Genomic DNA, 15,169 nt, shown 5'->3' with positions numbered 1-15,169 from the left:
TTTGGTTAGTAGAGATGGAGACTGAAACAAAAACATTCTTAAAGTACATTACTTCCTATTTCAAAATATTGTTCGGTGAATCATGAGTGATCATTTGTAACAAGTTTCAATACTTTTTTCCCCCGTAGCATTTCTATGTTGAAGATTGAAAAATAATTGCGCATTTTTCCCCATTTTGTTTACTTGACATGTCGTTGTGTGAGGTGTGGTACACACAGAATCAGTAGGGTATTAAACAAACACTCAAACAGGCAACTGAAGCAGGTTCTGTCTTATTTCTGTAGATGCACAGTGGGGAGAACAAGTATTTGATAACCTGTAAAATCAGCAGTGTTTCTTACTTACAAAGCCTGTAGAGGTCTGTAATTTTTATCATAGGTACACTTCAACTGTGAGAGACGGAATCTAAAACAAAAATCCAGAAAATCACATTGTATGATTTTTTTACGTAATTAAATACATTTGATTGCATAACATAAGTATTTAATACATCAGAAAAGCACAACTTAATATTTGGTACAGAAACCTTTGTTTATTATCTCCAATGTAGTTCTTGACCAGGTTTGCACAAAAAGGGATTGTCAGACCTTCTCCAGATCCTTATTCATCCAATACGGACATTCAGCTCCCTCCAAAGATTTTCTATTGGGTTTAGGTACCTTTATACGGAGCCACTACTTAGTTGCCCTGGCTGTGTGTTTTTGGTTGTTGTCCTGCTGGAAGACCCAGCCACGACCCATCTTCAATGCTCTTACTGAGGGAAGGAGGTTGTTTTGATACATGGCCCCATCCATCACAACAGTCGTCCTGTCCCCTTTGCATCCCCAAAGAATGATGTTTCCACCTCCATGTTTCACGGTTGGGATGGTGTTCTTCCACTCATCCTTCTTCTTTACATGGACTATTTTTTCTCATCAGATGACCTTCTCCCATTCCTCCTCTGGATCATCCAGATGGTCATTGGCAAACTTCAGACGGCCCTGGACATGCGCTGGCTTTAAGGAACCTTGCTTGCGCTGCAGGATTTTAATCCATCAGTGTTCTACTAATGGTTTTCTTTGAGACTGTGTTCTCAGCTCTCTTCACGTCATTGACCAGGTCCTGCCGTGTAGTTCTGAGCTGATCCCTCACCTTCCTCATGATCATTGATGCCCCACGAGGTGAGATCTTATGGAGCTCCAGAGGGTGATTAAAACTCCTTCCATTTTCTAATAATTGCACCAACATAATGCCTATTGTCCTGTTGCCCATCCCAGCCTCATGCAGGTCTACAATTGTATTCCTGATTTTACACAGCTCTCTGGTCTTGGCCATTGTGGAAGGTTGGAGTCTGTTTGAAATGTCTTTTATGTCATGTTAATACAGGTAAAGTGGAGAACAGGAATTAAAGAAAAATTAGGTCTGTGAGAGCTGGAAAAATGAGGTGATCAAAATGTCATGCAATAAAATGCAAATTTTCTACTAATGTGATTTTCTGGATTTTTTTTAGATTCCGTCTCTCACAGTTGAAGTGTACCTATGATAAAAATTACAGACCTCTACATGCTTTGTAAGTAGGAAAACCTGCAGTGTATCAAATACTTGTTCTACCCACTATACATGGATGACTTACAAAGACAGGCATTTTTAACAGTGAGGCTATTGATAAGACAATTAAGTTGGGATTTCCTCTCTCCTCACCTTTCTTAGACATTAAGGCAAGGGCTGTTTTCTGATCTCATTCTGCTGCTGCCTCCAATGCATTGTTCTCAACACCAATATACTGGTTAACTTTGCTATTATGCACATAACATGGTCTAGGAAAAGGCGCACTGATTGTCGACGGTTCTGAAACCAGCGACTACTATCCTATGCGGGAGAAAGTGCATTTGTTATAAAATACTTTTTTTTTTATTAATGTTGCACCATTGTTCTTATGTAATATAACCATATACAAGTTCAGAAGAACTTCTTAGAGTGATGGACTGTGCCATCCATCCCTACGGCCTCCACACTGGATTAGCCCACTCAGACATGTGAAAATCTGACAGGTGTCTTGTAACATATACAGTACCAGTCAAAAGTTTGGACACACCTACTCATTCAAGGGTTTTTCTTTATTTTTACTATATTGTAGAATAATAGTGAAGACATCAAAACTATGAAATAACACATATGAAATCATGTAGTAACCAAAAAGGTGTTAAACAAATCAAAATATATTTTATATTTTTCAAAGTATGCTTTTCCAACAGACTTGAAGGAGTTCCCACATATGCTGAGCCCTTGTTGGCTGCTTTTCATTCACTCTGCGGTCCAACTCATCCTAAACATCTCAATTGGGTTGAGGTCGAGTGATTGTGGAGGCCATGTCATCTGCTGCAGCATTCCATCGCTCTCCTTTTTGGTCAAATAGCCCTTACACAGTCTGGAGGTGTGTCGGGTCATTGTCCTGTTGAAAAACAAATGATAGTCCCACGAAGCACAAACCAGATGGGATGGCGTATCACTGCAGAATTCTGTGGTAGCCATGCTGGTTAAGTGCGCCTTGAGTTCTAAATAAATCACTGACAGTGTCACCAGCAAAACGCCCCCACATCTCCTCCTCGATGCTTCACGGTGGGAACCACACATGCGGAGATCATCCATTCACCTACTCTGTGTCTCACAAAGACACGGCGGTTGGAACCAAAAATCTAAACTTTAGACTCCTCAGACCAAAGGACAGATTTCCACCAGTCAACTGCTCGTGTTTCTTGGCCCAAGAATGTCTCATCTTATTATCTGTGTCCATTAGGAGTTTTCTTCACAACAATTCGACCATGACGGCCTGATTCACATAGTTTCCTCTGAACAGTTGATGTCGAGATGGGTCTATTACTTTAACTCTGTAAAGCATTTATTTGGGCTGCAATCTGAGATGCAGTTAACTCTGATGAACTTATCCTCTGCAGTAGAAGTAACTCTGGGTCTTACTTTCCTGTGGCGGTCCTCGTGAGAGCCAGTTTCATCATAGCACTTGATGGTTTTTGCAACTACACTTGACTGAACTTTTTCCAGATTGACTGATCTTCATGTCTTAAAGTAATGGACTGTCATTTCTCTTCACTTATTTGAGTTCTTCTTGCCCTAATATGGACTTTGTCAAATCAAAATCAAATCCAATTTTATTGGTCACATACACATGGTTAGAGATGTTAATGCGAGTGCAGCGAAATGCTTATGCAGTAATATCTAACAATTCCCCAACAACTACCTAATACACACAAATCTAAAAGGGGTGAATGAGAATATGTACATATAAATATATGGATGGGCGATGGCCAAGCAGCATAGGCAAGATGCAATAGATGGTATAAAATACAGTCTATACATATGGCATGAGTAATGTAAGATATGTAAACATTAAGTAGCATTGTTTGAAGTGACATTGTTTAAAGTGACTAGTGATCCATTTATTAAATTAGCCAGTGATTGGGTCTCAATGTAGGCAGCAGCCTCTCTGAGTTAGTGATTGCTGTTTAGCAGTCTGATGGCCTTGAGATAAAAGCTGTTTTTCAGTCTCTCGGTCACAGCTTTGATGCACCTGTACTGACCTCGCCTTCTGGATGGTAGCGGTGTGAACAGGCAGTGGCTCGGGTGGTTGTTGTCCTGGATGATCGTTTTAGCCTTGCTGGTCTTTCACCAAATAGGGCAATTTATTTTTACCTTTATTTAACTAGTCAAGTCAGTTAAGAACAAATTCTTATTTTCAATGATGGCCTAGGAACAGTGGGTTAAATGCATTCCAGGTGACTACCTCATGAAGTTGCTTGAGAGACTGTCAAGTGTGCAAAGCTGTAAAGGCAAAGGGTGGCTACTTTGAAGAATCTCAAAAATAAAAGATTTTGATTTGTTTAAAACTTTTTTGGTTACTACATGATTCCATTTGTTACTTCATAGTTTTGATGATGTCTTTATTATTCTACAATGTAGAAAACAGTAAAAAAAAAAAAAAAAAAAAACTTTTGACTGGTACTGCGTGCTTATTGTGTGTGTGTGTGTGTGTGTGTGTGTGTGTGTGTGTGTGTGTGTGTGTGTGTGTGTGTGTGTGTATATATATATATGTATATATATATATATATACACACACACACACACTGCTCAAAAAAAATAAAGGGAACACTTAAACAACACAATGTAACTCCAAGTCAATCACACTTCTGTGAAATCAAACTGTCCACTTAGGAAGCAACACTGATTGACAATACATTTTCACATGCTGTTGTGCAAATGGAATAGACAACAGGTGGAAATTATAGGCAATTAGCAAGACACTCCCAATAAAGGAGTGGTTCTGCAGGTGGGGACTTCTCAGTTCCTATGCTTCCTGGCTAATGTTTTGGTCACTTTTGAATGCTGGCGGTGCTTTCCCTCTAGTGGTAGCATGAGACGGAGTCTACAACCCACACAAGTGGCTCAGGTAGTGCAGCTCATCCAGGATGGCACATCAATGCGAGCTGTGGCAAGAAGGTTTGCTGTGTCTGTCAGCGTAGTGTCCAGAGCATGGAGGTGCAACCAGCAGTCAGTACATCAAGAGACGTGGAGGAGGCCGTAGGAGGAAAACAACCCAGCAGCAGGACCGCTACCTCCACTTTGTGCAAGGAGGAGCAGGAGAAGCACTGCCAGAGCCCTGCAAAATGACCTCCAACAGGCCACAAATGTGCATGTGTGTGCTCAAACGGTCAGAAACAGACTCCATGAGGGTGGTATGAGGGCCCGACGTCCACAGGTGGGGGTTGTGCTTACAGCCCAACACTGTGCAGGACGTTTGGCATTTGCCAGAGAACACCAAGATTGACAAATTCGCCACTGATGCCCTGTGCTCTTCACAGATGAAAGCAGGTTCACACTGAGCACATGTGACAGATGTGACAGAGTCTGGAGATGCCGTGGAGAATGTTCTGCTGCCTGCAACATCCTCCAGCATGACCGGTTTGGCGGGCCGCACAGCCCTCCGTGTGCTCGCCAGAGGTAGCCTGACTGCCATTAGGTACGGAGATGAGATCCTCAGACCCCTTGTGAGACCATATGCTGGTGCGGTTGGCCCTGGGTTCCTCCTAATGCAAGACAATGCTATACCTCATGTGGCTGGAGTGTGTCAGCAGTTCCTGCAAGAGGAAGGCATTAATGCTATGGACTGACCCGCCCGTTCCCCAGACCTGAATCCAATTGAGCACATCTCGGACATCATGTCTCGCTCCATCCACCAACGCCACGTTGCACCACAGACTGTCCAGGAGTTGTCAGAAGCTTTAGTCCAGGTCTGGGAGGAGATCCCTCAGGAGACCATCCGCCACCTCATCAGGAGCATGCCCAGGCTTTGTAGGGAGGTCATACAGGCACGTGGAGGCCACGCACGCTACTGAGCCTCATTTTGACTTGTTTTAAGGACATTACATCAAAGTTGGATCAGTCTGTAGTGTGGTTTTCCACTTTAATTTTGAGTGTGACTCCAAATCCAGACCTCCATGGGTTGATCAATTTGATTTCCATTGATAATGTGTGATTTTTGTCAGCACATTCAACTAGGTAAAGAAAAAAGTATTTAATAATAATATTTCATTCATTCAGATCTAGGATGTGTTACTTTAGTCTTCCCTTTATTTTTTTGAGCAATATATATATATTTTTTTACTACAGCTCGACTAAAGACATCTCATTCGACCAACAGCCTATCGACCAAACAATTAACCAGTCGACTAAATGGAGTCAGGCCTAAGGAAATGTCATGGAGATTGCTCTATAAAAGGATCTGGAGGACAAAAGGTTATACCACATTTGGCAAAGCACCGGATAAGGACCCTTTGTATCATGATCATCCTTTATGCAGGCGTTGTTAACAAATTATTGAAGCATCTATAAAGAATTCAGGAATACATTAAAAGGATCTGCCCTTTTTTTTCAATTTTCTCCTAAAATGACATACCCAAATCAAACTGCCTGTAGCTCAGGACCAGAAGCAAGGATATGCATATTCTTGATACCATTTGAAAGGAAACAGTTTTTGGTGTTTGTGGAAATGTGAAATGAATGTAGGAGTATATAACACATTAGATCTGGTAAAAAATAATGCAAAGAAAATAAAATATTTTTTGTATTTGTACCATTTTTGAAATGCAAGAGACCCCATAACCCATAATGTATTATTCCAGCGCAGGCGCAATTTAGATTTTGTCCACTAGATGGCAGTGTATGTGCAAAGTTTTAGACTCATCCAATGAATCATTATATTTCTGTTCAAAATGTTCTCAAGACTGCCCAAATAGTTTATTAATAACTTTAAAGTTCAAAACTGTGCACTCTCCTCAAACAGCAGCATAGTATTCTTCCACTGTAATATCTACTGTAAATTGGACAGTGCAGTTAAATTAACAAGAATGTAAGCTTTCTGCCAATATCAGATATGTCTATGTCCTGGGAAATGTTCTTGTTACTTACAACCTCATGCTAATCGCATAAGGCTACATTAGCTCAACCGTCCTGTGGGGGACCCATCGATCCTATAGAGGTTAATGCTTTATAAAGTTTTTATTAAAAAGTTGTAGTTTGTATACAGTGGGACACATTTAATTGTGTCAGCCTGTAGCACCATTTGAGGCGCAACAGGTAGAAATGCCAAGCAGGTAAACACCAAAGCCTGCCAGGCGTACAAATAGCAGGTAACAGCAGGTAAAAACACCAAAGCATGTCAGGCGTACAAATAGCAGCTAACAGCAGGTAAACACCAAAGCCTGTCAGGCCTACAAATATCTCTAAACAATACTTTAAATTATAACTTGATACAAATACTGGCTTATGTCACTTTTTAGCACACTTCTCTATTCAAAAACTTTAGGGAAAATATAATGGGCATACAATTGACAATTTCATTCCATTCCACTCGGGTTGACCCCATTGCTAGAACTTGTGTATAATATTTATTTCAAATTGTAGCCAAAAATAAAAGTAAGCTCCCCGACATAATGAAACCATTAAAAGCTTAAGGCACTTGAACTGAGCTTCGCCTACTGCTCCATTCATAGACAAGGCACAATGAGCCCACAACACCAGAACATGTTACACCCATCTACACTCCATGTTACATTCAGCCCTTGTTGCATTCAGCAAACACTGTACCGTAATCCAAACATGGATGTTTTACAATTGCTACAGTGGCTACTGGCTACACAAATCTGTTCCTTACCATCACATCATCAATTTCCATCAACCTCGTCTCCATTGCATCTGCTACAGATGTCCGCCCACGTATCTTTTTAAGTTTTGCTTTGTTCTTCCTCTCACAACAAAAACAAAAAGTCTCCCTTTTTCTAAAAACAGAGTTTGGCCTAAACCGTCTGAGGAAGGGGCAGCCAAATCCTGTTAGCCTCTCGCTCGGTGAGGTCACATGAGACGAGAAAGGGACCTAATCTCGCTCCGGGGAGCGAGTGGAGTCTTAAAAATAAACTTTGGTTAAAAAAAACATTTAAAAAACGCCAGAGTTCCAATGGCCTCCCCTGTGGAGTGACGTGTATGGGAGTAAGAGGAGAGTCAGTTGTGTACAGCTACATGTAAATTAATACTTCTAAGGTTGAGATTGGGCGCCTCGGAAAGAGTTTGTAACGTAAAAACATTTTTTGCCTTGTTGGTTTCCCAACACTGTATACATATTTTAGTACAGTTAACGAATCAGTATTTGGCCAGTGAAATAATTTAATCCACTACTTCGGTGAAGCAAGCAAGTGCCACATTTCAACCAACGGAATAATATACGGCTCTTTAGAGCTGTTGTATTTGAGTCAAAGTTGCCTTCGTTTATTTCTCCCTAACTGCTATACTCTTATTGACACCTATGCTTAGTGTGTATTTGAGATTAGACTGCACAGTGGTTCCCTGTTCTGGGTGACAAGTGGCTAAACCTTTACAGAGGAAGTATGTGTTGGCCAATTAGGCCAGCGTCTCAGTCCAGAGGGAGAGAGGCTCCGCCTCCCTGTATGACTCACAGGTAAAATGGACATCACAACTGCTGGAAGAAGTAAAAAGACAGTTCAACCCAATTGGTTTCTGTAGCTGTGTTTGACTACCAGTACGAACACGATCCAAAGCCATGGACCACCCTTATTTTCCACTCTAAGCAACAACATAGCTATGAAAATCTAACTGACTGAGGAGAACATTGAACTTAGACAGGCTGGCATATAAGTTTGAATCAACGCAAAAGATAAAAGCTTGTGTCCTTATTCCTTAACTTAGTTTAACCTATTTCTCATGCACCTACAATAATCCAACCAAAGCAAATATTAGGGCATGAACTTCCACTGTAAGCAGGCTAAATAGCCTTAAGCTCAAACTCCAACAAAAGCTCAATTCGAGGGACAATGGAAAAGTCGGACGGGCGAACATTAACTTATGCTAAAAGACTGACTTTAAAAACCTAGACTATTTAGGTTTAAGGTAGAGCGCAATGGTACCTGCTTTTTTTAAAGCCCAACTTAAACCTAAACAACAATTGAACTTTTTTTAAAAATCACCAATTCCTACCCCAAGCCGGATTACATTTGGTTTGGTAGCTGCATTTATACCAGAAATGGCACATAAGCGTGAACACAATCACCTCCAAGCCAGACAAATGCATTTAAAAGACTACAAACACCTGTAAATTACATCGATGACAGGTGTACAGCAAACAAAAATATAAAAGCAACATGTAAAGTGTTGTTCCCATGTTTCATGAGCTGAAATAAAAGATCACAGAAATGTATCACATGCACAAAAAGCTTATTTCTCTCAATTTGTGCAGAAATGTGTTTACATCCCTGTTAGTGAGCATGACAAGTGGCAAATCAAGAAGCTGATTAAACATTGTGATCACTACACAGGTGTACCTCGTGTTCAGGACAATATAAGGACACTCTAAAATGTGAAGTTTTTCACAACACAATGCCACAGATGTCTCAAATTGAGGGAGTGTGTAGTTGATATGCTGACTGCAGAAATGTCCACCAGAGCTGTTGCCTGAAAATGTAATGTTTATTTCTCTACCATAAGCATTTTAGAGAATTTGGCAGTACATCCAACTGGCCTTACAACAGCAGGCCACATGTAACCATGCAAGACCAGGAACTCAACATCCGGCTTCTTCACCTGCGGGATTGTCTGAGGTGGCGGGGGTAGGTGGTAAGCAGTATTCTGTCTGTAAGAAAAACTCATTCTGATTGGCTGAACCTGGCTCCCAAGTGGGTGGGCCTATGCCCTCCCAGACACATCCATTGCTGCACTCCTGCCCAGTTGTCAAATCCATAGATTAGAGCCTAATGAATTCATTTAAATTGACTGATTTCCTTTTATGAACTGTAACTCATTCAATTCTTTGAAATTGTTGTGTTTATATTTTTGTTCAGTATAATTACAGCCCTGGTCAGTTCAACTGGACGTGTCACTCTTACATCACAGGCCAAGGGCAGTGATACCTAGTATGTTTTGCCTGTTTTGCCTGTAACAGTATGTTTTGCCTGTTTTTCTTTGCAGAATTACAACACAAGACACAAACTACTGATGACCAAAAGTGTTATGAGCAATAACACCACTTCGTCACTCCTATACATGCACTAGTCCTTTGTCTAGTCATCAACAGCAACATAATCAATTTGACTAATACCAGATATAGTCTTCCACTCACTGTCCAAACAATCTCAGCGATCACCCAACAAACACAAGAGTCTTGTGAAACGATGTCTGCAAAAAGACAAGTCTGAATCCATGAGTGAGGCGGAGTGTGTACAAATAAGGTTCCAAAGAGTGACCTACCTCTAATCTAATCACTGAAACTGCAAACAAAGGCAATATGTTCACAGGTTAGTGTCCTCGAATACAGAAGTTTGAGAGAGAAAAAATGTAGCTACATGTTCCGCAGGATACAAAGTTATGGTCAGATCACATCCTTATGCGTCCACGCTACATTGTTGTTCGATAGCCTTTTTTTCTCTCCCCAATATAAAAATTACCAGATTTGACAGCTGACGTCACCCCAGAGTAGGCAGTGACCAAACTTTTTTTCGGAGTAATTTGTTGCGGTTGAGGTTCAGGAAAAACTTCACAGGATGTAAAGTTTCAAAATGTAATATCATTACAGTTGCCATTTTCAAACTCAATCATGTATCAGGGAATGCTCAACCTTTTGGAATTGAAAATTATTATACTTGCATGTCTTGGAACATTATTTTCAACTAACTTAGTACAAGTATTATAGCCTAGTAAAACATGTTTTTCTTTTAATAAACACCTTTGGGCTTTAAACATGCGCCCACTTGACTGGGTCACTGTTTACAAAGGACCTCAAAATGGAAAATGTTTTTCCATGCGTTCGAAACTACGTTATTTTTCTTCCAAAACGCTCAACATTTTACTATCAGTCGATATTCAATTGATTTTTTGTCATTAAAATATACAAACAGATTAATTCAGTAGTTCAACTGGTGGGCGCTCAAGTGCAAAATTACACAAAACGTTTGATATTTTGATAATTGTTTCAGGCCTCAATCTATAATTCCCAATCCTTCTGAAGAGGGGGACAAAATCCCTAAGAAATGTATTAACCTCAAAATATTTGAATCCACTGCAAATGGTATATAGAATAAAGTTATTTACCCAACTTGGTAAGCGCACTTTACAACAACTTTACGCATTTATTGCAACAGTTGTCAACTTTTCATACCTGCACGGAATCGGCGGCCATCTTGGCTTTTGACTTTGAATCAAACTGTACGGAGACAGGGGAGGTGGAACTCCAAAAACAGCCTTGTTTTAAGTTTCCCTCTCGTGCGTCAAAAATAACCTATTCAGTGACCAAACCATAGGTCATATTGGAAATACTTGACTTTCCATGGCTTTCCTTGAGTCCTTGCGTCTTTTTTTCGCTGAGGGAAGAAAAGTTGTTCTGTAGTCCACATATATGAAGCAGCAACATAAATAAATGTCCCACTGCTTTCACTTTGGGAGCGAAAGGCTGTGGTTTGTGTGGAAACACATCAGCGTCCGCCCATAGGAGCTATGCACCAACTCAACCCAGAGCCCATTCTCTCAGCCAGATTCTATTCACACTCTCTCACGTGATCATAAACTTCTCACACGCACGAGCATCGCACTCTCCTGTTAGAAATCATGTTTACACAATATATTAGCGTGTGACAATTCTAGAAGTGCACGAAAATGGTGAAGATTATGAGCTGGATACTACTTGTTCCAGGTTATCCTATAGTTGAAACTTAGTGGAGTAAATTATTTAAGTAGAAATAATTTAAATTACTTCTTTAAGTAGATTTTTGGTGTATCTGTATTTTACTATTTATATTTTTAACTACTTTTACTTTTACTCCACTACATTCCTAAAGAAAATTATGTACTTTTTACTCCTTACATTTTCCCTGACACACAAAATTACTCTTTATATTTTGAATGCTTAGCAGGTCAGGGATATTGTCTAATTCACGCACTTATCAAGAGAACATCCCTGGTCATCCCTACTGCCTCTGACCTGGCACTCACTAAACACAAATTCTTTGTTTCTAAATTATGTCTGACTGTTGAAGTGTGCCCCTGGCTATAAGTAAATTTAAAAAATACAAGAAAATCGTTCTGCCTTGGTTGCTTAATATAAGGAATCCGAGTTGATTTATACTTTTATATTTTAGCTATTAAATTTACTTTTGAAATAGTAAGTATATTTAAAACCAAATACTTTTAGACTTTTACTCAAATAGTATTTTACTTTAATCAAGTATGACAATTGGGTCAGAGGTTTCACCTCTGATTGACATCATCTTCATCATCATCATCATTCATCATAATAGGATGCCTAAACACATTTTATTTTTTTATTTTTAAAGTGATAGTATATAGGGGTAGCCTAATACACTGTAGTAGTACAGTAGTAGCAGTTACAGAGAATGACTCTCTCGATTGTCTTCAGAAACTGGGCAGAATCGGTTACAATCTAAAATAGCTGTCAACTGACTGCACTACTTACCAATGGCACCGTGAGCAGGCAGGCCTTCTACAGAAATAGCTGCAACAAGACAGAAAGAAGCAAGTCCATTTGTAAGCTCAAGAAGAGGGAACGAAGAGGGCACGAAGAGTCGTGAAGAGGGCATGACAAAACCTTTACCCCGCAGGAGGCTGAAAAGATTTGGCATGGGTCCCCAGATCCTCAAAAGGTTCTTCAGCTGCACCATCGAGAGCATCCTGACCGGTTGCATCACCGCCTGGTCATCCCCGCTATGGCAACTGCTCAGCATCTGACAGTAAGGCACTCCATTTATTTAGTAAACTGCTGCTACTCGCTGTTTATTATCTATGCATAGTCACGTCACCCCTACCTACATGTACAAATTACCTGAACTAACTTGGACATTGAAGTTGAAGTTACATCAGACCTCTCTCAGTCTCATTGATGACACTGTAGACTAGAGCCTTCATTACAGGTCCTGGATCCATTTGGTTATTTCACAAATGACAAGAGAGAGCACACTATTTAATCTCATGAAGCAGGCCCCAGATCAGTCTGGGAAGTAGAACAAAGGGAGAAAGCATAATGGCACTCAACAGGGGTGTTTCCATTCTGCTGATTCTGTTGCAAAACATTTCTTAAACTGAAGCAAGCAGAACAAGACGGGGAGGGGTTTACCTGAATTTGTCCAAGAGAAATTCCAAACAGTTGCAAAATGTTCCATTGTGAAACAGAATTGTTGGAATGAATACACCCCAGGGTATTACCTGTTGAGACAGTTATGGGAAAAACAGACAAGTAACTCTTAGAACTAAAAGGTTCCAGGCAGAACCTTTCCACCCTACGAAGAACCATCAAAGAACCTTTTACGAAAGAAAAGGGGGTTCTACAAGAATTCCATCCGGCCTAATTGTGGCTTGGACAGAGGGTAGGGCAACCCTTTTATTTTGTCACATTGGAAAATCCAGGAATCTGTTGTAGGCGACCTAACGATGGGATTACTGGGAGATTGGTTCAGTAACTGAAGACTAGCATTAGATTACCTGGGCCAGGCTGGGTAGAGTTTAGTGGCACGCTGGGCCAGGCTGGGTAGAGTTTAGTGGCACGCTGGGCCAGGCTGGGTAGAGTTTAGTGAAACCCTGGGCCAGGCTGGGTAGAGTTTAGTGGCACGCTGGGCCAGGCTGGGTAGAGTTTAGTGAAACCCTGGGCCAGGCTGGGTAGAGTTTTGTGGCACGCTGGGCCAGGCTGGGTAGAGTTTAGTGGCACGCTGGGCCAGGCTGGGTAGAGTTTAGTGGCACGCTGGGCCAGGCTGGGTAGAGTTTAGTGGCACGCTGGGCCAGGCTGGGTAGAGTTTAGTGGCACGCTGGGCCAGGCTGGGTAGAGTTTTGTGGCACGCTGCTTCGACCATAGAAACATTATTAATTATATGGTTTCAACAGTGTGCACCAGCAGCCCTGGGTTGGAGCCATTATTTTTCCTAGTTTAAAAACCCCTGTGTCTCGATTATGGATTTCAACCATGGATTTCATTTTATTTGATTTATTTTTACGTATTTTGACATATAGATATTTGATCTCCATTGCAACACTATTGACAAATAAAGGTAACCTACTTTAACAAATAACAACACTGAACAAATATATTTGCAATCATCTATTCAACAAAATTCAACAGAAATGCAATTTCCTAGTGCAGAAAAAAACAAGTACACCCTAAGCATGAAATATTGTCATGTAGGCGTTTTTTGTAACTGTCTATCAGCCTCTTCCATCGACTGGGAGGAATTTTTGGTCACTGTTCCTTACAGAATTGCTTCAACTGTGTGATGTTTGAGGGATTTATTGCATTACAGACCGCTTCTAGTCCCCCCACAGCATTTCAATATGATTGAGATCTGGGCTTTGATTCGGCTATTCCATAACCCTCCATTTCTTATTTTTGAGCCATTCAATTAAGGATTTGCTGGAGTGTTTTGGATCAATTGTCCTATTGCAAGATACATTTTCGGTTCAGCTTCAGCCTTTTGACAGATGGCCTCACATTCTCCTCAAGTATTCTCTGGTACAATGTGAATTGATGGGTGACTCAATGATGGCAAGTTGGCCAGGCCCTGAAGCAGCAAAGCAGCCCTAAACCATAATGCCCCCTCCACCATGCTTTATGGTTGGTATAAGGTTCTTCTGTTCAAAGGCAGTGTTTTGTTTTCGCCTGGAATTGCGCCCAAACAACTCCACCATTGACTTGTCTGTCCAGAGCACATTGTTCCAGTAGTCTTGTTCTTCACCCAGGTGCTGTCTGGTAAACTTCAGTCGTCCATTTATATCATTTTTTTTAAAGCCGAGGCTTCTTCCTTCCTGACCTCCCATGTAGGCCAAGTTTGTGCAGTCTCTTTCTGACAGTTGACTCATGCACTTCGACATTGATTGTTACAAGATGCCTGTAGATCCCTTGATGTTGCCCTGGCGTTCTTAGAGACTTCTTTGAGCATCTTTCGGTCGGCTCTTGGGCTGAATTTGGTGGGACGGCCTGTCCTGGATAGATTGCCAGTGGTCTGGAATTTTCTCCATTTGTAGATGATCTGTCGGACAGTGGAATGATTGACTTCAAATTGCTTGGAACAGGCTTTGTAACTCCTCCCAGACTCTAGTCATCAACAATCTTTCTTCGGAGGGCCTCAGAGAGCTCTTTTGATCTTGGCCTATTTATTATTTATTTAATTAGACAAGTCTATCACATATCTGTATGGTTAAGACCACACCAGACCACGTTTCTGATCTTTATGTACCCTCCAAGTTACTCTGATGGGGTTCTAATCATGGTGCACCGGGTTCTAATTTGAGCCATTTCATGTGATGATACATGTAGGGGTGTACTAACTTGTTCCACACAAGGAAAATTGGATTTCTGTTTATTTGAATTGCAAAGTGTTATTTGTCACTGTTAAAATGTTCAATTAGGTTAACTCTATTAGTTTGAAATTAACATGAACTATCCATATGGCCAAATATATCAAAGACATACTTTTTCACAGCACTGTACATACACAATTGCATGCATACCTCATAACACTATTGGCAGTTGCCAGTGATGGTATAGGGAGGGTTGGATCTGGTCTACACTAACAAAACAAGTGTTGCAGTGGTGCAGTCATGACCTCAACCTATGGAA

General features: G+C 40.8%; 1 protein-coding gene across 1 annotated transcript in view; it reads right to left on the bottom strand.

Moving 5' to 3' along the window:
* The window catches only part of LOC135558484 (serine/threonine-protein kinase N2-like), a 40,081-nt gene extending 28,992 nt beyond the window's left edge, over nucleotides 1-11,089 (bottom strand). Inside the window, exon 1 of the mRNA XM_064992315.1 lies at nucleotides 10,712-11,089. Within this exon, the coding sequence (XP_064848387.1) occupies nucleotides 10,712-10,732 (21 nt within the window). The 5' untranslated portion in view covers nucleotides 10,733-11,089. The remainder of the gene's footprint in view (nucleotides 1-10,711) is intronic.
* Nucleotides 11,090-15,169: the final 4,080 nt, after the last annotated feature.

Source organism: Oncorhynchus masou, chromosome 17, assembly GCF_036934945.1.
Source record: "Oncorhynchus masou masou isolate Uvic2021 chromosome 17, UVic_Omas_1.1, whole genome shotgun sequence".
Lineage (NCBI taxonomy): Eukaryota > Metazoa > Chordata > Actinopteri > Salmoniformes > Salmonidae > Oncorhynchus > Oncorhynchus masou.
This window is presented reverse-complemented; position numbering and strand designations above follow the sequence as displayed.